Here is a 22,242-nt window from a genome sequence, read left to right on the forward strand (position 1 = left end):
TTCCAACCTTTTGTCTTTTTCCATCCACTCAGCCATCATTCACCGATCCATATAGAATTATTTCTCTCCATTCTTTTTCATTCGTCTCTCCATCAATCCTACCCTCTCTCTTCCATCCACCTCTGCATCCATTTGTCCACCTCTCCATCAATCCGTCTCTCCATTTTCCTCTCCCTTGCCCACTCCCTACCATAGGCTCTTGTTCCATTTGTCCACCCTCCCATGGCTACGTCGTAGTAGGTCATTGCATTTATGAGCATGTGTTTGAAGACCAGTGTCCCCAATCAATGTTTATGATGATATATACAACAAATGATGTATGTTAGACAGAACTACCCTGTGCATTCCACTTCCTTTCCAGCTGCTAAAATGTGTGTAGGCGGAAGTTGGGTCATGAGGCCCCTAACAGAAAATCCAGCAGACGCCATTCTCATTTATTTTACAGTGAGTCATTGTTGTGCATGGTTGCTATACAGATTTTCACAGACTAAGGGAGGAGACTGCAATGATTGTTAGGGAGGAACGAAGATATGACCTCTGATGGTGGAAGAGGTTTTGTTGATCCCATCAATGTCAATGGTATGCATATCTCTGAGGACTGCATGTTCCACACAGGCCTGCCAGAATTTGTTGTGGGAATTGTTGTGGAGGGCTGGTTCAAAACATACTGCTGGACCCACTGAACACTTTTTCCATTTTTACTTGGTGCTATGGGCACCTGATTTATAGTATAAAAAAGTCCTCCATGGAAAGAAAACACATGGCATCTGGCACCACATAGTAGTATGGACATGTAGATAGTATAGCCATGCAAGATGCTCATTTTTGATAGCAGGCTTGCTTTAAAAATCAAGACATACATTATGCGCAGGAGCACAGGGCCCTGAAAAACACTGGGCCGGTGTCAAAACAAAGAACAATGTTTCAACAAATAGAGCCTAACAACATTTCAGATCTACGTTCTCTTTCTGCTGTTCTTTCTTTGCATATGCTGTGTTGTATCGAGGGCATGAAATCAAGGTTTCCTCATGTATATGTTTAATATTCAGTATCTGTGCCCTGATGCGGCTCGGTGCCATGCTATTTCCCTTCACATAAAACGTGATATACATAAGGGCCTCCACCATGTCAGCTTGTGTCTAGCAGCAGCCACCTTGGACCCCAGAACCCTATTTAATGAATATCAAGATGTGGGAGGCAGAGGAGTTTGAGGTTAGCCCAGTCCTAATCGCGTACAGCGGAACTATGTAGGCAGACCCACCAGGTGTTAACATTTGATAAGGCCCTCTCAAACCAGATGGATCAGTTAAGGTGCTCAGTGTACTCCACTGTAGATTTCTCTGTGTGTGTGACACAGGCTTAAGTGTCAGAATGAGTGATGAGTAACAGATGTTTCCCCTTGTGAGTGAGTTGCCTCTCCATGTGAGTATGTGCATATAATTTTGATAAGCTTGCCCTTGTAGACATTGAGACATCAGCAACCCTTTTCTCAATGAGACCTGAACCAGATTGTGGACACAGCCAACTGTGAATGAGAGCCTTTTAATGCAGGGGAGTGATCCATGTACATAGGTGCTGATGTTCCTGCATCCCAGTACCAGATGAAGGAATACACATAAGAATGTTCATGCATGCTTGACCTAGAAACACAAAATACTGTATGTACTAGTGTGAGAGCGAGCTCCTGTACAGGGCAGCACCACAAACCAACATATCTTCTAAGAAGGGGGGTATCCCAAAATAGAGAAGCTATGGCTACAATAAAAATTAAACTTAAAGCATCAGTAGATTATTTGGATATTTTTCAGGTTTATATAGCTTTGCAATGCTCATTAAAGTACCTGCAGCCATTTACTCCTCTCTCGTAAGTGCACTTGGTTTGTTTGAATAAGATATGGGTAGCCGCTACATTCTGAACTACCCTAAACATTCCACTGGCTGACAAGTAATAGGGTAATTTTTAGGTCCAGGTGAAATTTAGATTACGCTGGTATAATTTGTGTAATTTTGCATTATACGTGTTATGCGAAATTCCCGAAATTATGACATTATGCCATGTGCAATTAAACCAAAGTCTGTTGCAAAATTACAGTGTAGAAATATGGGAATAACGCTAACAACCAGAATGCGAACATATTTTTTTCAATCCCGTTGTGTTTTTCATGCTTCTTTTAGCGCAAAAAGGCATCATTGCTTACAAAATTAACATGACGAGGCATGTTGTGCTAAAATATAGCACTAAGTGAAAGTTCCTTTTTGCATAGTTTCGCTTGTCTTGAAATTTTGTGAAATTACACAAAAAAAGTTAGGCAAATTTTGCACACCCATTGTAAAAAATACTAATGTATTTTCCTTTAATTTACTGAAGCTTTCCCATTTTTTCTTTTTCTGAATGAAGTGCATTATTAATATTAATGCTAATTCAAGGAGGCACCAGAGCGTTGACTCTCTAAAACCCTCAGTTGAAGAGGATCAGGCTCCCCTCTCTGATTTACTTCATAGGCTCTAAAACCTTACTCATAAATAAAGTAGGGGACCATATGGGTGAAGGAGATTGCATAGACACAACTAGTAAAAAGAGAGGTTGGTGTGATGGAGCACAGGTGTCTCTCAAGTAAAGCAAGAGGCTTGAAGAAAGAGGGTTTTGTGAGGAATGCTCCTCGCCATCTTTTGCATTTACTCCTCCCGTGTTACAACACATTGTCAGAATTGTCACCATCTATGGCATTATAACATGAGTTCTTTTTTTCACATCAAAATAACTATGGGCAGGCATGTTCCAAGGAAATGAGGGGACAGGGCATATTTCAGATACGAAGTATCCCAAATCTACCCTTTTTGGAGTAATGTAACATTTTGCAGCAATGATGTGAAGACATAAAATGTCCATATCTAAGTTTACATTGATTGTGATTGGGCATCTCACTGCTGTGCACAACATGCACATAGTGTGTCACCGCCATAGGCAAAACTTACTGGCAGTCATTGAGCCACACATCGCCTCCTCTCAGCCAGGCACCGTGGTCTTGGTTCTTATAAGCAATGAAGTGCTCGATCAGGGCAGGTTCTCTCGGCTTCAGAGGGTCTGCATCTTTGTGAGGTCCATATCTATAAAGAGAAAAGCGAGGAAATGTGCTGTTCAGTAGACTGCAATGCAAAACTATTCCCCATAGTTATTCTCCTTGACTGAAAATTATGAGTATTTGGCTCGACAAAGCCTGACAATATCTGAACTCAGAGCGGAGTCTTCTAACCTCCCTTCTTTCTCCTTCCTCTCCTGCTTCTTCTTACAGCACTTCACACGCCTTCTCTTCCCTGACAGACAGCATCACCCAGGCTTGACCATATGACTCCCTCGGTGGGCCATCGCCTACCCACTGCCGTAAACTGATTGTTTCATTTTTCTTCAACAAGAGAACAGGCTGAGAAGTCATGAGAAGAAGTGGAGGAGGACTATGCGTTTGCTGATTACATTTTGTTGTGCATCATAAATCACATTGTCTACACCAGTCAGTCATGATAATATATAGCCTGCTCACAACATGACTTCTTGTGTGCAATAGTCATAGCACTCTACATTTCACTCAAAACAGCATGTGAACAGCAATATTCACACATAGTGCCAGCAATGAAAAGCATTCCTACTTCATTATTTTATATGTTTCTCCTTGTGCTTTTCTAAAGCGCAAAGAAGGCCCAATAGAGTGTCAGGTTGCTGTACATCCATGCAAACATAAACATTATGACAGATTCCTAGTAGAAACAATACACAGCTGAGGACCAAATAGGTCGTCACATCATAACATAGAAGGGTTTAAAGGCACTGCTAACATAGGCATCCCATGGTACTAGATAGGTTGGTCCAGAGAATATTGTCCATATCTATGTGAACTCTCAGGATAGCATTCAGAGAACAGGTGGCAGACTTTGCCCCATTCCTGGGATTGACTCACTATATAAAAGCTATATCAGTCCTATCCTAGTATTTAGGACATTGGTCCAATAGGTCCCTTGTTTGTGGTGGTGGAGAGTGCCCGTTAAGAGAACCAAAACGCTAGTTTCATGACCCAAAGCCATATGGGGAAAAATGGTCAGTTGGTATTTAAGCAAGTGGACAAAGTATTTTTTAGATTGTAGTTTGCAGAACGATTTTCAAAAGAAAGAGGAGGCAGAAGGGAACGATATAAATTAGGACGTACGTGTTTTAATGCAAGAGTCACTATAAAGTTGGAGTGGGGTGTGCTCCTCTTGGAGTGGTTAGGGAGAATTCTAGGAGTAAGTAAAGGAAAATGTTCCATAGGCTTTAAAGTGAAAATGCAGCAAAGGTAAAAGGATGTAGAGAGTAGCATAGACCAAGCTTTGATTGCCACTGATATAGGAGTACGAGTATGGGCAATAGTATGGATAGGGGTTAGGAAGAGACCTCATGACTTCATCAAGTGATGTAAAATATCAATAGAAGGCAAGTTAAGTGTGGGGATTTCCTTTTCAGAAGGGTTGCATTTGCTGAGAGAACTGGGATCAAGTAGCTCAAAAGAGGGTGTGAGTAGCCCAGGTAGGAGCTTTAAAAAGATTCTGATGGGATTACGAGGTTGAAGGAAATAGGCAGAAGCATAAAAGAAGAGGTGTTGTTGGAGGCACCACCACCTGAGTGTTTTACATGTCAGGGTTTAGGAGAAAGTAGGGGTTGGGTGTAAGTGTTGGAAGTGTCCTCACTCTTCGAGAAGTGGAAAACATCTACCTACAGCATGCAACCTATCACTTAAGATCATTTTGAAAACAGAGGAAATTGCAGTGTGGGTCTTGTAGGCAATCAGCCAAACTGACATTGTCAGTCCTGGAATGTGTTATCTAGAGATGAAATAGAGACAGAGAGAACATGAAAGAAGCCATCAGGGCCATAGGCCAAATCCCACAATGGCTATCTTGGGTGGGGGCAATCGTGGCACCATATTGGGCCCAATGAGGTAAAAGACAGGATGCAAAACAGCTACAAGTAATAACTCGACTGCAAGAGAGGCCTTTAATCTAGACAACTGTTTTGTATGGATAAAACTCAATAGATTAATTTTGATCAACCTCAGTCAGCAAGCCCCTTTTTATCCCCCCAATAAGCTACATTATAAGGGTTTACTGTATTATGACACTAATGCCCCGAATACAAGGCCCCCAAATTTGAGTGTGTGCACAACAGAGGGATAGAATCGCTGGTTCCAGTTAGTATCCCCAAGCCTTAATCGGGGGATTGCAGACTATTTCCTCTGGATTGGAGAACAGCATGCAGATCATGGAATACCTTATCAAATCTGCACGTTTGTCTTCCTTCTCAGAGAAATAATGGGCTCAAGTTCACACACTTGAAGCAGATGGTAAATGTGTGGAAGTTGTTTCTAGAGCCGTGGAGTGAGGGTAAGGCACAGCGGGTGCAGGAGAGGGAAGCAGGTGAGGGTGGAGTGTTTGCAGCTCTGCTGATGTTGCCATTAAAGTATGGGCAAGCGGCCGAGCAGAGCGGCTGTCTGCAGCTCCCGCAACACCGGTTGAAAATCCAGGGCCGCTGTAATTATCGGAAAGCCTGGGTGGAGTTCGTGGAGTTCCACTAAGCAGGACTACGCAAAATGCAAAAAAAAATCAGCCAAGCTATGTGGAGCTCCACAAGCGGCAGAGTGCATTAAATAAATGAAGTTTGCGTTAATTTTCAGTGCCGGGTGCTGTGAAATTATTGCAAACGGCACCATACACAGAGCAAGCGGGCGCTGCTTCCTTTCTGCCGCGCTCGTAAGATTACGTGACCACTAGCATTGAGAAATCCGACATATGGTGGATGTGGTGGATGTGGCAGTGGATGCCCATATTGAGAAATCTCACTGGGAGGTTGATTCCCCTCCCTCGTGCTCGCCAACTTGATGTTGACGAGCGCAAATGCGGAAAAAACTCCGCTCCACTAAGCGGAGCAGAGTTTTTCAGAACTCTGCAAGCAACACGTAACGCAGAGTGCGGAAAACTCACTGAGAGGAGTTCACCGCTCAGGCTTGATTAAAAGGTATGCAGTTTGCGGAACCGGTAATTTGAGCCCCAGAGACGCTGGGAATGTTGGAATGGTCTGGGATATTGCTTGAGGCGTTCATAACAGGCAGAAGGCCCTTACTTAGAGCACCGTTTAAAAATACACGCTGAACCCAGCAGAGGGATTGTGGTTTACTCCGGCCTTACTTACCTTAACATTTCGAGATGCGTGTGAAAAAAGAAGGTAACCACGTTGAGCATGTCTTGCTGGTATTCATATTGAAACCCCTCACAATTACCATCAGCCTTTTGTTGCTGTCAATGGCAGATGTCTCTTTTAAAAAAAAAATTTCAAAACCCTGCAATGCGGGCCCATTCTACTGATGCTACAACACTGCAAGGCGCAAGCAATTTTGCCGGTAAAATAAAAACGCGGATAAACCAGCAAATATGCAGAAAGCAGCTATCTCTTACACGCTTGCAACGGAGGTCTACTCGATGTCCTTAGCTGTAAACTAAACCTTCACTGTAGTCTACAGCGCTGCTGCTCACCCCAGCCCCAGCCCCCATATATGTTGATCTATATTCAGACGCTATCACTCAGTTTCAAAGGAGTACTTAATTGCCTGCTACTTTTTAAACGACAACTTAAATAGAACATCCCATGCCAAACATTTCTTTTAAAACAAAAAATGTGAAGGTCAGATAAATAAGGATGTACTCCTCCGTTTGTCCCTTATTTAAAATAAAAGTGCTCTTGTTCTCTTTTCTCTGGCCGGAAGAAGTCGGCCTTGGTTCTTGGTGGACATGAAGGCGCATGTCTTCCTTCATTAAGAGAGCCCCAGAGAACAAGCATTGGAAATGCAATAGGTCTCGCATTAGGAAAGTTTGAGCGATTGGTATTATAAATGACACTTTTTTTATTTGTGTTGATTTTGAAAATAGCAAAATTAATAGCTTTGTCAGTTACAATGTCAATAGTTTTAACTTTTGCAAATGTGACACCTATAGCATTTGTAATGTAATGTGTGTTGTATTTACGTGACTTAGATGTATTGATATTACAAATACCAATGGCTTTTAATTTTGTGAATAATGTGGTGGTGGATGCGGTGGTGGTGCATGTGGTGGATGTGGTGGTGGTGGATGTGGCGGTAGATGTCATGGTGGATGTGGAGGTGATGGTGGAAGTGGTGGTGGATGTGGTGGTGGATGTGGTGGTGGATGTGGTGGTGGATGTGGTGGTGATGGTGGATGTGGTGGTGATTGTGGTGGTGGATGCGGTGGATGTGGTGGTGGATGTGGGGATGGTGGATGTGGTGATGGTGGATGCGGTGGTGGTGGTGGATGCGGTGGTGGTGGTGGATGGGGTGGTGGTGGTGGTGGTGGATGTAGTGGTGGTGGGTGTGGTGGATGTGGTGGTGGTGGGTGTGGTGGATGTGGTGGTGGTGGGTGTGGTGGATGTGGTAGTGGATGTGGTAGTGGATGTGGCGGTGGATGTGGCGGTGGATGTAGTGGTGGATGTGGTGGTGGATGTGGCGGTGGATGTGGCGGTGGATGTGGCGGTGGATGTGGTGGTGGATGTGGCGGTGGATGTGGTGGTGGAGGTGATGGTAGATGTGGTGGTGGATGTGGTGGTGGTGGTGGTGGTGGATGCGGTGGTGGTGGATGTGGTAGTGGAAGTGGTGGTGGATGTGGTGGATGTGGTGGTGGTGGATGCGGTGGATGTTGTGGTGGATGTGGTGGTGGTGGATGTGGTGGTGGATGTAGTGGTGGATGCGGTGGTGGATGCGGTGGTGGATGCGGTGGTGGATGTGGTGGATGTGGTGGTGGTGGATGTGGTGGATGTGGCAGTGGATGTCATGGTGGATGTGGAGGTGATGGTGGATGTGGTGGTGGATGTGGTGGTGGATGCGGTGGATGTGGTGGTGGTGGAGGCGGTGGATGTGGTGGTGGTGGATGCGGTGGTGGTGGATGTGGTGGTGGTGGATGTGGTGGTGGTGGATGTGGAGGTGGAGGTGATGGTGGATGTGGTGGTGGTAGATGTGGTGGTGGTGGATGCAGTGGATGTGGTGGTGGTGGATGTGGTGGTGGAAGTGGTGGTGGATGTGGTGGTGGATGTGGTGGTGGATGTGGTGGTGGATGTGGTGGTGGTGGATGCGGTGGATGTGGTGGTGGATGTGGTGGTGGATGTGGTGGTGGATGTGGTGGTGGTGGGTGTGGTGGATGTGGTGGTGGATGTGGTGGTGGATGTGGTGGTGGATGTGGTGGTGGATGCGGTGGTGGTGCATGTGGTGGATGTGGTGGTGGTGGATGTGGTGGATGTGGTGGTGGATGTGGTGGTGGATGTGGTGGTGGATGTGGTGGTGGATGCGGTGGTGGTGCATGTGGTGGATGTGGTGGTGGTGGATGCGGTGGATGTGGTGGTGGTGGTGGTGGATGCGGTGGTGGATGCGGTGGTGGTGGAAGTGGTGGTGGATGTGGTGGATGTGGTGGTGGATGTGGTGGATGTGGTGGTGGTGGATGCGGTGGATGTGGTGGTGGTGGATGTGGTGGATGTGGTGGTGGTGGATGTGGTGGTGGATGCGGTGGTGGATGTGGTGGTGGATGCGGTGGTGGTGCATGTGGTGGTGGTGGATGTGGTGGTGGATGTGGCGGTGGATGTCATGGTGGTTGTGGAGGTGATGGTGGATGTGGCGGTGGATGTGGTGGTGGATGTGGTGGTGATGGTGGATGTGGTGGTGGATGTGGTGGTGGTGGATGCGGTGGATGTGGTGGTGGTGGATGCGGTGGATGTGGTGGTGGTGGATGCGGTGGATGTGGTGGTGGTGGATGCGGTGGTGGTGGTGGATGGGGTGGTGGATGTAGTGGTGGTGGGTGTGGTGGATGTGGTGGTGGTGGATGTGGCGGTGGATGTGGTGGTGGATGTGGCGGTGGATGTGGCGGTGGATGTGGCGGTGGATGTGATGGTGGATGTGGTGGTGGATGTGGAGGTGGATGTGGAGGTGGATGTGATGGTGGATGTGGTGGTGGTGGTGGATGCAGTGGATGTGGTGGATGTGGAGGTGATGGTGGATGTGGTGGTGGATGTGGTGGTGGATGCGGTGGATGTGGTGGTGGTGGATGCGGTGGATGTGGTGATGGTGGATGCGGTGGTGGTGGTGGATGCGGTGGTGGATGCGGTGGTGGATGGGGTGGTGGTGGTGAATGGGGTGGTGGATGTAGTGTTGGTGGGTGTGGTGGATGTGGTGGTGGTGGATGTGGCGGTGGATGTGGCGGTGGATGTGGCGGTGGATGTGGTGGTGGATGTGGTGGTGGTGGTGGATGTGGTGGTGGATGTGGTGGTGGATGTGGTGGTGGTGGATGCGAAGACCGAAGCTATGTGCATAGAACAGACTGTCAGGAAGGAGGCCGCATGAGGGGGGTAAGCAGTACACAAACAGTGGGCTGTGCGTTGAAAGCAAACGGCGTAGACCTAGGAAAGATGAAGGCTGAACATGGAGCAAGACTGTCTGCAAAGAGCACATGAAGACATGGAGGTAGTGCAGGAAGAGTGAGTGTGTGTGAAGAGAGTACATGGGGGATATAAGCTGAACATGAACAGTGAGCCTGTGTGTACGAGTAGGCAAATGCACAAGTCAAAATGTGTGGTGAAAAAACGTGAAAGATATGGGGTCTGAACACGGAGTAAGGCTGTGTGCCCAGAGCGCATGTGGGCATGCAGGCAGTACACAACGAGTGAGGCTGTGTGTACAAAGCACATGGGGGTATGGGGGCTGACAGGAAGAGTGAGGCTGTGTGCATGAGAGGCCAACTGCATGCAGAAAACACCAGGAATAAATAAAGGCAGGACAGGGAGTCAGGCTGTGTGCACAGAATGTATGGAGACAGTACAAGAAGAGTTAGGCTTCGTGCACAAACCACATGATGGCCTGGGGGTGTACACGAAGACCGAAGCTATGTGCATAGAACAGACTGTCAGGAAGGAGGCTGAACTTGATCAGTGATCCTTAATGGAGAGCGATGCCATTAAACACATGTTGATAAAGCAGACAACAGTAGGATAATGCGCCTAATAAAAAGTAATGTAGAGGGATGTTATTCCCAAAATATAATAAACACTGGCAGTGAAAGTAAAATGTAGCACGCCCCTTAAAATAACTAGAAGCACGGAAGAAAAGGGAAGTATGGCAGAGGAAGAGTGGAATGCTGATGTAAGAGTGGCATAGACTGAAAATAAAGAATAAAAAAATACGTGCTCTTTGGTGAGGGGGAGGGAGTTAAAGCACGGCAGGACTGTTCATGCACAAAAAAAGACGGTGCACAAAGTAGGAATAACAAGCAGCTCAGGGAAGGACGGAGAGGTGACAGGCAGAGGCCACGCGCGGCGGACATCAAAGGAAGGGTGGGGGGGAAACAAGACTGAGGGCATTGCTGTGGGGAGGAGAAATGCGACACGGGGCGGAGCAGGGAGAGCGGCGAGTGTGAAGCAGCAGGGGCCTTTGAAGTGAAGCTAAGCTTCACTTCAAAGGAGTGGGAGGAGTGCTGCTGGGGAACAGATGGCGATTTGATGATGTGCACGCGCATTTTAGGTCAATGCGCTTGCGCATTGACCTAAAAGCGCACGGGCACAGCACCAAATCGCCCAGTTGGGTAAAGTCTGTTTAAGTCGCTATAGTCTCGCTCTGCTCAATGCGCATGCGCATTGACAGGCGAGACCTAAAAACAGTACGGTAAGTGCCCTCCAGTGTGTGATTAGCGGAAATTAAAAACACTCCCTTAAGCAGCTCTGTGAGAATGGCTGCCGTGTTTCACATGGTACTTATTATAGCGCCTTCTTCTGTGTTCCAGAGGTGTAGCTGCCCCGAGTCCTGGTCTTCATTCAAACATGCACAGTCTTTTTTCCATTTTCACGTTTTTGGCGTAGTGGTGAGCGCCTGTAGCTCAAAAATCTACTGGTGTGCTATATTAGAAATGCATATGCTGCGGGGTGTAGCTGGTTGCCTCACATGTGCATCCATTGCACGAGTGCGTACTGCTCTAGGGCTTATTGCTCTGCACAGAGGGTGAAGAGTCCATTCGTCTTAAGGCATATAGAATGTAAAAAATTGTAAAATATAATGTGGCATATAAGATGTGCTTTATGAAAAAATACTGCTCCGTTATGGCATTTGCTACATCAACTAAAACAGGAGATTCGGCTACTGTTCCCATCCAAGCCAATGTTCTGTTCCCAGTAGTGTGGCCGAAAGTAAATCTGCAGGGCACATGGACCACTGACACAGTCCAACTGTGGATGGAGTTTGCTGGTGCTCTTTGCAATCTCCCCACCCTCTTTCGTTTTACCCAATCACCCTGCCCCACAACGCTCCATCCTCTCACTGCTTACTCCTAGCATGCTAAGCAACTGTCCCCTACTCCCTTCCTCTGTCCGGTCACTGTCCTTTGCTCCTGCAGCAAACCTATGTCCCCTGTTCTCTATCCCCAACCTGGAGAAAAACAAGTGTTGCGCATTGTCTTCTATAATGTCACTGTCGAAACCCATCCCACACCCGAGTTGTCCCCCGCTGTCACAGTTATCGATGTTGGTTTCTTACTTCATCCACCCTCCTTACGTCACACCTGCACAGGGAATGGCTGTTGCTAGTAGGATATTCTGGCCCAGAAAATGTGGCCTGCAGCAGGGTCCTACCAAGTTTATCTCCACCCTGGGAAAAACCGAGCAAAGTGAGATTTTATCTGCCTTCATGGAGGTACTAGTGGTGAAAGTGTAAACCCTGCATATACCTAATATCTTTAGCTCAGTGCTAGTAATGGAACAATCAATGGACACAGTTCACCAAGACTTATTACTTAAGGGTCCTTTGGAGGTCACAATAACTGGTAAAGACAAATCATTGAGATACAATGGGCAGAGCGTTTATAGGAGTGAAGGCAGATTATTGTCATGTCTTGTTATTGGTCCACCCTAAGGACCTGGACAGAGATTTTACAAGGTCCAGAAAGGGTCAGGCACAACAGTGGTAAAGATACCCAGACGATGGCACACTTCCTCTACATAAGTAGCCTCCACGGATAGTTTGTTGCATGAAGAGTAATGTTTAAAACAGACAAACTACACGCCACATCCATCTGGACAGAAGCAAAAGCATAGTAAACACCTTCTTTATTTGTTGTGTGCCAAAGCGAGGAATAATATTACCCTCAAAAGGAACAGTCTATCACCCCTAACTATAATCACCAGAGTAGGTATATCTCTGTGATGATGGTCACATTCTGGAAAGAGCTCCATCTGAAGTAGAGACTGGATCCTGACACCTTCATCTTCAGGATTAAATGTACTAATATCTCATTCCCATATTGGCTGGAATTGGCTTCAGATGAATGTCGACCTACCAAGTCAAGCACTTGGAAAGGAGATTCTGATTTTAGCGCAACACAAATACTTTAGCAGCATTACAAAACACTATAAGATGCATTCATATTTAAAAAAGTTTGTCTGTGTCCTAATTCATGAAAAATCATGTCAAAATTGTGCTGTGAAAGAGTTCATACCTGGCTCCTACCAGGGACAGGAAGGGCCTTTTATCCTTTGCATTCGCTTCAGTGGTTTTCACTCCGTTGTCAATGATCATACCAGCCTGGAAAAAAATAAAGACTTGTCAGGGTCAACAGTTTGATCAAATTTCTCCAATCCTTTAGTCAGGCACATCAAACTGAAGAAAAGGAAGAAAGAAGCAATCTTAGGATTCTGAGAAATATTTAATGGAATCAATTTGTACCAATGACGCTTTGTTGTAATGTCTCATAATAGGTCTAGCCAAGATTCCTGGAACTTGCAAATCACCCATGCTACACCCATGGTACGCATTCCCAGGGCAGAGTAACTCATCGTAGCAATTTGCGCTGCGTTGCATTACTCCAGATATTTGGGGCCACTCACAGCCATGCAAAGAGCCTTTGCGCCGCTTCAAAAATCTGTCTTTAGATTTGCGCCGCTCTTGCACTACGTTGCATGATGCAAGAGTGACACAAACAACCTCATACATAGACACCTTTGTGTTTTACTCTCATGCTTTGATATTTTATGTCCTTGTATCATACTCTGTAGGAGGTGGAATGCCTCTGTCTCTATCTACAGAATTTGGTGCACTGATAAAGTGCCATGATGAACATAATGTTTGTAAAATGTTTTTAGCCATGGCCTTGTTTTACGTCTTTTACCTCCAGTTATTCAGTGTTGTAACACAAAATGATGGGGCCCACCTGAAGAAGAACAAATGTTACTTACATGTAAACAGGTGGTTCTCCAGTATTGGTGTCTTTCATAGATTCACATGCTTGAATATTCCCCATTGTCGAAGTGGGAGTCCCACGGTACATACAATAGCAATAAAATGCCAAAAAATATATATATGTGAGAACATAACATAAGAAATAATAGAAGTAAATACACAACTAAAACCTCTAAAACAATTCCTATATAGGAATGCATGAGAGAGAGAGAAAACACTTGCAACATATCACTGTCATTATGTTAGTCCAAACTACAGCCAATCAGGTGCCAGCACCCTCTAGAACCTTCTCCTCAGAAGCTCAAGCCCTCAGATTTTCGTAGCACCAAAGTGACCCAGAGTGCATGAGGAGAAGAGAGCCTCTGAGGGGAGGAGGGTGGGTCGCAAGTGAATCTATGAAAGACACCAATACTGGAGAACCACCTGTTTACAGGTAAGTAACATTTGTTCTTCTCCAGTATTAGGGGTGTCTTTCATAGATTCACATGCTTGAATAGAGTAGAGAGCAGTAACCTCTGAAGAGCTGAGATTGCTAAGCACAGCATGGAAAACTCAAAGACAGTAATAATACAGTCATGGAAGCATTGATAGCAATCACAGAAAAACATAAAGGAGGAGGGAACAGAGGCTCACCTTATTTGAAAAGATGACAAAGTACTGCCTGTCTCACTGCCGTATCCGCCTCATTGATGGCGTCCAAGCAGTAATGCTTGGTGAATGTGTGGCTGCTGGACCATGTGGCTGCACGGCAGATCTGATGAAGCGGCACACCAGCAAACAGGGCGGTGGATGAAGACATTGCCCTGGTAGAATGAGCCCTCACTGAAGACTGTAAAGGCTTGCCAGCTTTTTGATGGCAGAAGACAATGGCTGAAGAAATCCAACGGGCAATCGTAGGCTTGGTAACTGGATGCCCCCTACGCATACGTCCGTAAGCAATGAACAGTTGGTCGGACCTGCGGAATGGGGCAGTTCTGCTTATGTAAAATTTATGGCATCGTTTCATGTCCAAGGAATGTAATCGCTGTTCAGACGGAGACTTTGGCTCAGCAAAGAAAGTTTTCAAGAACACCGGCTCATTTAGATGGAAGTCTGTAGGCACCTTTGGTAGGAAAGATGGGTTGGTGCGAAGCACCACGCCGTCAGGCTTGAATTGAAGAAATGGTGGTTTGATAGTAAAGGCGTGGAGGTCACTCACGCGACGAGATGAGGTCAGAGCAAGAAGAAGAGCAACCTTTCAGGTAAGGAACTTTAAGTCCGCCCTATGGATGGGCTCAAATGGCGTTTTCATTAGTTGTGTTAGAACAACGTTGAGATGCCACGTTGGCGGAGGGCGCCGAAGAGGCGGGATATTCCGGAAAAGACCTTTGAAAAACTGACGGATAATTCTGGAGGAGCAGAGGGAGGAGGAGCCATCTTGCCGGAAACAAAAGATTGCAGCTAGGAAAACTCTCAAGGTAGCATGCGAGAGCCCAGATTGAGCTAGACTCAAAAAGAACGGAAGGAGCTGCTCCGGAGCAGAATGGATTGGATGGACATTTGCCGCCACACACCAAAGACAAAACCTCTTCCACTTGAGTTTGTAAGTTTTGATGGTAGACGGAGCTCTAGCATGAGCGAGGATCTCTCTGCAGTCTTGCGAGATATTTAAATGCGCGAACTCAAGGTGCTCAGGTTCCATGCTGACAATTGTAGAGTGGATGGATCTGGATGGCAAATCTGGCCTCTATCCATCGTAAGGAGGTCTGGACGAGGATGAAGAGGAATGGGCTTGCACTGGGACAGAAGGAGCAACTCCGAGAACCACGCCTGTCGGGGCCATCGAGGGGCGATCAGGAGAATGTGGCAGGGCTGCCTCCGCATCTTCCACAGCACCCGTGGCACTAACGGGATCGGTGGAAAGGCGTAAGCGAATAGATCGCACCAATCGATCAAAAGGGCATTCCCGCACGATCCGGGGTGGGGATGCCAACTTGCGTAGGACGGGCATTTCCGGTTCTCTGGTGTCGCAAAGAGGTCCAGAGACGGATGACCCCATCGGTGAAACACGAGTTCCAGAGTCGGCTGATGTAGCTCCCACTCGTGTGTCGATGTGAACCTGCTGAGGGAATCCGCCAGAATGTTGGAAACGCCCGGCAGATGCACCGCCGTCAGGGTTATGTGATGACGGATAGCCCAATCCCAGATCGACTGAGCCAGTCGAGACAAGCGTTGAGACTTGGTCCCGCCCTGTTTGTTCACGTAGTGCATACTGGTGGTATTGTCCGTCTGAATAAGCACTGACTCCCCTTGAACTACAGGAAGGAATGACTTGAGTGCCAGAAAGATTGCCATCAACTCTAGCCTGTTGATATGCCAAGAGCGTTGGGACGGAGACCATTTGCCTTTGATGGAGAGGCCTTGAAGGTGAGCACCCCAGCCATCCATAGAGGCGTCCGTTGTGATCGGAGACCGAAAGGCAACACTTTGAACTGGAAATGCGTCTGTCCTACTCTGAAACGCAGGTACTTTCGATGCTGTTGGAAAATTGGGACATGAAAGTATGCGTCCTGAAGGTCGATGGTGGTCATAAAATCGCCGCTGAAAAGAAGACGCAGGATCTCCAGTAGTGTAAGCATGAGGAAGGATTGGCTCTTTAGGTATCTGTTGAGAGCCCTCAAATCTAGAATTGGTCACCAATCTCCCGTCTTCTTGAGTATGAGGAAAAAACGAGTGTAAAACCCCTCTCCTCTCTGAGACACTGGAACCACTTCGACTGCCCCCTTTTGAAGAAGAAGATGGACTTGATGGAAAAGCTCCTTGAGATGGGGAGGAGGCGGGCCAGACGGTGGAGTATGAGGAGGAATCTTGATGAACTCCAAAGTATGTCCTTTCATCACAATGTCCAAAACCCAGCGGTCTGAGGTGATGGAGGACCACTGAGAATAGAACAGAGAGATTCGACCTCCAACACTTGGGGGAAGACAAAAGTAATAGGCGTTTGGGAGTGGATCCCCGATATGAAGACTTTCCCCTATATGACTTTGTCGACTGTTGTCGGTTTGACTGCTGTTGGTTGGAAAAGTAACGTTGGTTACTCTGATTGTAGGAGCGATATTGAGATTGTCCTCCTCGAAAAGTGGAAGAAGTGCCGCGTCCGCGTGCACCCCGAAATGGCTGTTTCCGAAATTGCAAGGTGCCCAATGATCGAGCCGTATCCGTGTCCTTTTTAATGGACTCTAGAGCCTCGTCTATGTGTGCCCCAAACAACGATTCACCATCATATGGCATATCAAGTATCCTGGACTGGACTTCCTGCCGGAAAGAGGTGGACTTCAACCAACCTTGGCGTCGTAGGGCAGCCGCACTAGCAAGCTGACGGAAACCAGTGCCAGCAATATCGACTGCGCAGTCAATCATCTCTTCAGATGTTCTTTACCCGTCCTGGAGGATTTGCAAAGCATTAGCTTTGGAAGCGTCAGGGATGAGGTTGACAAAGGCAGACATGTCCGACCACATCTGCCGGTCGTAGTGGCCTAAGATGGCTAAGGCATTAGCCGCCCATACTGTTGTGGAAGCCATGGTGGAGAATTTGCGTCCAATAGCGTCAAGGCGCCGACCTTCTCTATCTAGAGGTGCTATGATCAGAGATGCTGGATTACGGGACCGACGCTGTGCCGCCTGAGTTACCACCGAATCAGGTTTTGGGTGAGAGACCAGGCATGCTGGTGAACCTGTTGGGGCCTTATACTTCTTCTCAAGGCGCGGCATTTGGGCAGGTAACGAATTTGGAGCCTGCATGAGCTTCACTCCCTCCTTCCAAATAAAATCGATGATCGGAAACGTGTGGACTTGCTTGAATGGCTGATGCTTGAAATCGTAGAGGAAACAATCCTCCTCTCTCTGTGTTCTGGGTAATTTGAAGCGCTGAGCCGCTCTATCCATCAGCTGATAAAAACTGGCAATATCTACTGGAGGGGAATCTCCAGGTTCTCCTGGCGGGGGGTAGGGTGTCTGTATTTGGTAGTCGTCCCACTCTGCCATGCCGGTGGCGGCATCATCATTGTCCGTATCATCGTGGACCTCTCCGTCTTCCCGTTCTGGAAGTACATCATCATCAGCATCTTTTGGATACACAGTTGTGTGTATCTTGACCGATGTTTGAACCTGGGGTGAAGGCATTGGTGGCAAAGGTGGCGAAACAGAGGGTGGAGCTGCTGCAGCAGCCGGTGGTCTAGGAGTACCTTGTGGCGTAGGTGGAAAACGCCGATTGTAGTCATCCAGCATATGCTGGAGGTTTGAAATCAGAGATAAAGGCAATGTAGCCATTGGAACTTGAATGACCTGTTCCTCAGCGTGAGACTACTGGTCGTCGCTGTCGTCATCACTGTCAGAATCTTGGCATTTGATGATCAGATCTGACGAACTGTGTGCCGCCCTGAAAGTGTCATCCACATCATTACCAGAGTCAGAAGCGTGCTCAGAGGCAAACAAAGGTGAAGGGGGCTGCGGATCTGGAGCAGACAACTGGTGGCATGGATCTTGACGTCGATGGTGTGAAGGTTCTGTGGCGACAGATGCAGAACCTGAAGATAGCAAAGGCACTAGAGGCAATGAGGCAAACGAGGATGGTGCCACCGTCGACGGTGCCATCGGCGGTATCGTAGACTGTGCTGATATGGCTGCCGACGAAGATGACTTCAATGGATCCATCGTCGACGGAAGGACCGTCGACGGAGCCGTCGTCGACGGAAGCACCATAGGCAAAGCCGCCACCGAAGTTGTCGACGCAGAAGACACCCCTGTCGACGGAGCCCTCGTCGACGGAGCTTTGGTCGATGGAGTCTTCGTCGACGATGTAGATTTTTTGATTGCCTTCGTCGACGATACTTGTTTCTTCGTCGACGATGAGGTGATGGGAATCGTCGACGGGACAGTCTTAAAGGCCAATGAAACTCTCGTAGACGTGGAGGCCGTCGACGAGACCGTCGTCGACGAAGGAGAAGCTGACGTCGTCGGTGTCGTCGTCGACGATGTAGACACTGATGATCTCGTCGTCGGAACAAGCATGTTTTTGTGTGGAAACACGCTGTGAGGCAGCAGAAGACGCCTGAGAGCCAGGTCTCGTGGGCGTAGATGTAGTAGGAGCCGGTGGGGACACCACAGAGACCAAAGGCAGGGCAAGTTTCTTCCTTTTCAGAAAAGGAGAGGGCACATCCTGCACACTACTACGCTTAGATGCCGCAGTGGAGGGTCCAGACTGAAAACTCTCAGCATCAGACAGAGCTGAATCCTTGTCCTTAAGACATTGGAGCCTAAGGAGGAGACGGCCTTCCCTGTCCTTAAGAGTTTTAGTAGAAAAGGTTCTACAAAACTTGCAGCTGCCAACTTCATGCTCAGGGTAGAGACAATAAATACATTTCTTGTGGGGGTCTTCTTTAAAAAGACACAACTTCCCACAAGAAGAGCAAGGTCTGAATAAAGGCTTCTTACTTGACATGATGAGAAGACTGGAAACTAGAAGTAATTGAGGAAAAAACTGAGCAGAGCTCAGGGAGACTTCCTTCACACGACGTGCGGTAGAAAATCTAAGGGCTTGAGCTTCTGAGGAGAAGGTTCTAAAGGGTGCTGGCGCCTGATTGGCTGTAGTTTGGACTAACATAATAACAGTGATATGTTGCAAGTGTTTTCTCTCTCTCTCATGCATTCCTATGTAGGAATTGTTTTAGGTTTTAGTTGTGTATTTACTTCTATTATTTCTTATGTTATGTTCTCACATACATATATTTTAGCATTTTTTTTTTTTCAAAACCTTTATTGCACTTTGCATATTACACAGCGGAATGCCTACAACCCAACGGGCCGGCCGCTATTCCGTGGTCGCTATTCACAGTGCAGCACAGTAATGTGGTCCACAAAGCAATAGATACAATAATTGTGCAGTGAAGCGTGCTGAAAAGTAAAAGTGCAGTTTGAGAAAGCATTATCAGCGGTAATTGCGGTTTCAATGGCATTTTTATATCTTTTTTGAAAAACAATAAACTCTCAACTTAAACTGTTAGGAATGACAGTACGGTCTGGCATGAATCAATGCAGTTCGAAGTGTAGGTGCCCCTCGGAAGAGGCCTTTACCAACCTCATATCCCAGCGAGCCAACGCCCCCGCCCACCTTGTGATTCCCATCGTCCCCTGTCCCCCATTTCAACCCAAGGGGAAGAGCGCGTGAAGTGGCTGTGTCCGTCCCCTCACCCAACCACTCCGCCTAATTACAACCCTCTTCATCTTCTTCACCAGAATCTTCCTGATCGTCCTCCGACAGTGGATCACAAATGTCCCCTCTATACTCATTCCATTTCAACCAAATCTTGTTCCATTTTCCTGGGCAGGCTCGATTGGAGTATACTGCCCTCTCGGTCAACATTACCCTATCCATATTCAGACACCATTGGGACTTAGTCGGCAGGTCTGCTGCCTCCCATCGCTGTGCTATGTCACGCTTTGCCACCATTAACCCCGCTGTGACCCAGAGCTGTTCATATCTGGAAAGGTCAGTAGGCTCCCATATATTTAGTAGGCACCTCCTTGGGTCAGGCAGCAGGGACCGGTCCAATGTTTGTGAAAGTGTTCGGAGTATTTGCTTCCAGTACTCCTGGATATGTGGACAATCCCATATGGTGTGAAAAAATGTGCCTTCCTCCCCACACCCACGAAGACAGTATGGATGGGACACCCTGTGTATGCGATGTAACATGGTCCTCGTATAATAGACCCTATGTAGGATCTTGAATTGCACTAGTTGCATGCGCGCTGAGATGCCCACTTCCTTGGGGGACCCAAGTGCTGCATTCCATTCGTGTTCGTCCATTTCGTTCACGTCCCCCTCCCATTTCCCCTTTATGTGAAGTGTAGGATCCGGGGCATTATTGAGTAATTTTCGGTAAGTGAGCGATGTTGCTTTTTCCAACATGTAGTCAGTGAGGAGGCGATCTTCTAGTGGCGAGGACTCAGGCAGAGGTGTGTCGGGGGGCAGAGCCGCGAGCAGTGCATGCCGGATTTGAATGTACCTGTAAAGTTCCCTGTCTCCAAGATCATGTATTTCCTTTAGCCGGGCAAAGGGTATCACTGCGTTTCCCTCCCACATATCCCCCACCGTGGTAATTCCTATCGTGTCCCAGTGTGTAAATCCCTTAGTATTCCTCAGATTGCCCAGCGCCCGAGAGTCCCACAGCGGAGTCATCTTGGTGACCTTCCCCTTCCAGCCCAGCGCCGCCGTTGCCGTGTGCCACAACTGAACCGTTAATTTAGTGGGGCCCAGTAATGTCCGTACCTTGCGGCGATCATACAACGGGCCCAACAGACTGTTTGTGCCCAACTGTGCCCTGTCGGACTGGAACGCCGGCTCAGCCTGCGATGCGTGGATCCATTGATTAATTGGTTTAAGGTGTGCCGCCCAATAGTACAGTTTTAGATTGGGTAGCGCAATACCCCCGTCATACCAGTCTCTGTGCATCTTGGATTGTGCCACTCGTGCCGGGAGGTTCCCCCATAAGAGGTTGGAAACGAGAGCTGCCACTTTCTGGAAAACTCTAGGGGGCACCGGATAGGGTGTATTCTCAAGGACGTATAAAAAACGCGGCAATGCCATCATTTTGTAGAGCGCCGCCCTACCCAGGAGCGTTAGCGGAAGGCCCGACCAGAACACGACATCCCGTTTAAGCCTGTCTAGGTGAGGTTTCAGATTTTTATCTATAAATTCCGCCGGTTCTTTAGTGACATGGATACCTAGATATTTAAACGACGATCTCGCCATCTTTAGCGGGCATGTGCTGTCGAGGGTCGGGGCTGGACCCTGCAAAACATACAGTTCCGATTTGGCCCAGTTCAGTGTATAGCCGGAAACCCTGCCATATGCGTCGCAAATGTGCAGCAAAGCCGGTATCCCATCTTCGGGGTCAGTTAGATAGAGCAGCATATCGTCTGCGTACAAGGACAGACGGTCTTCCCAACCCCCGGTCCACGTTATACCCCTGAGGAGGGGCGAGGCTCTTATGAGGGTCGCAAGAGGTTCCAGAGAGATAGCAAACAGCAGGGGCGACAAAGGGCAACCCTGCCGCGTGCCCCTTCCCAACGGGAACGTGCGTGAAATATGGCCGTTAGCCACCACGTGAGCCATCGGGTCAGTGTACAGTAGTTTGACCCATGCGATAAAGCGCGGACCAAACCCCATGTGTTTCAGCGTTTCAAAAAGGTACTCCCATTCCACCAAGTCAAATGCCATTTTGGCGTCAAGTGCTAAAATTACTGCTGGTGCGTTAATAGAGTCCGCTCTAGCCAGTACACCGTGCAGTCGTCTCAGGTTCAGCGCCGTGTTTCTATGTGGCATAAATCCGGATTGGTCCGGATGTATAATGGACGACAGATGGGGCAGGATCCTTTGCGCCAGGAGTTTAGCCAGAATTTTCACTTCAGCGTTTAGCAAGGAAATGGGTCGGTAAGAGGAACATTCCTCCGGTGGTTTGCCTGGCTTGGGGATAGTTACGACGGTCGCCGCGCGTTGGTCCAGCGGAAGTGAGCCCTTCTCTAGACAGTCCCTGAACATCCCTAAGAGATGAACACTGAGGGTCTCCGGTATCGCCTGGTACCATTCAATGGGTATTCCATTCGGTCCCATTGCCTTACCCGGGTGTAGAGCTTTAATTGCCAATTGGATTTCATCGGCAGTGATGTCTACCTCCAATTCGCTTGACGCCTCCGGAGACAGTGTTTGGACTTCGATCGGAGCCAAGTGTGCCCTGGCTCTCTCGGGTGTGATCACACACTCCGGGGTGTATACTCGTTCAAAATGGTCCGCAAGTAGCTCTGTGATACGCCTTGGGTCAGTATGTGTCACCCGACTCTCATCATTTAGACGGTGGATCCCCCTGGAGTTGCCCTCCTGCTTATCAAGCCACGCCAGCATTTTCCC

General features: G+C 47.9%; 1 protein-coding gene across 1 annotated transcript in view; it reads right to left on the bottom strand.

The window, feature by feature from the left end:
* Nucleotides 1–22,242, bottom strand: part of CEMIP (cell migration inducing hyaluronidase 1) — a 551,721-nt gene that overhangs the window by 144,551 nt on the left and 384,928 nt on the right. The window contains exons 16-17 of the mRNA XM_078682930.1: nt 12,559–12,644; nt 2,977–3,108 (exon numbers count right to left, since the gene is read on the bottom strand). Coding sequence (XP_078539056.1) covers nt 2,977–3,108; nt 12,559–12,644 — 218 coding nt within the window. The remainder of the gene's footprint in view (nt 1–2,976; nt 3,109–12,558; nt 12,645–22,242) is intronic.

Source organism: Lissotriton helveticus, chromosome 3_1 (assembly GCF_964261635.1).
Source record: "Lissotriton helveticus chromosome 3_1, aLisHel1.1, whole genome shotgun sequence".
Lineage (NCBI taxonomy): Eukaryota > Metazoa > Chordata > Amphibia > Caudata > Salamandridae > Lissotriton > Lissotriton helveticus.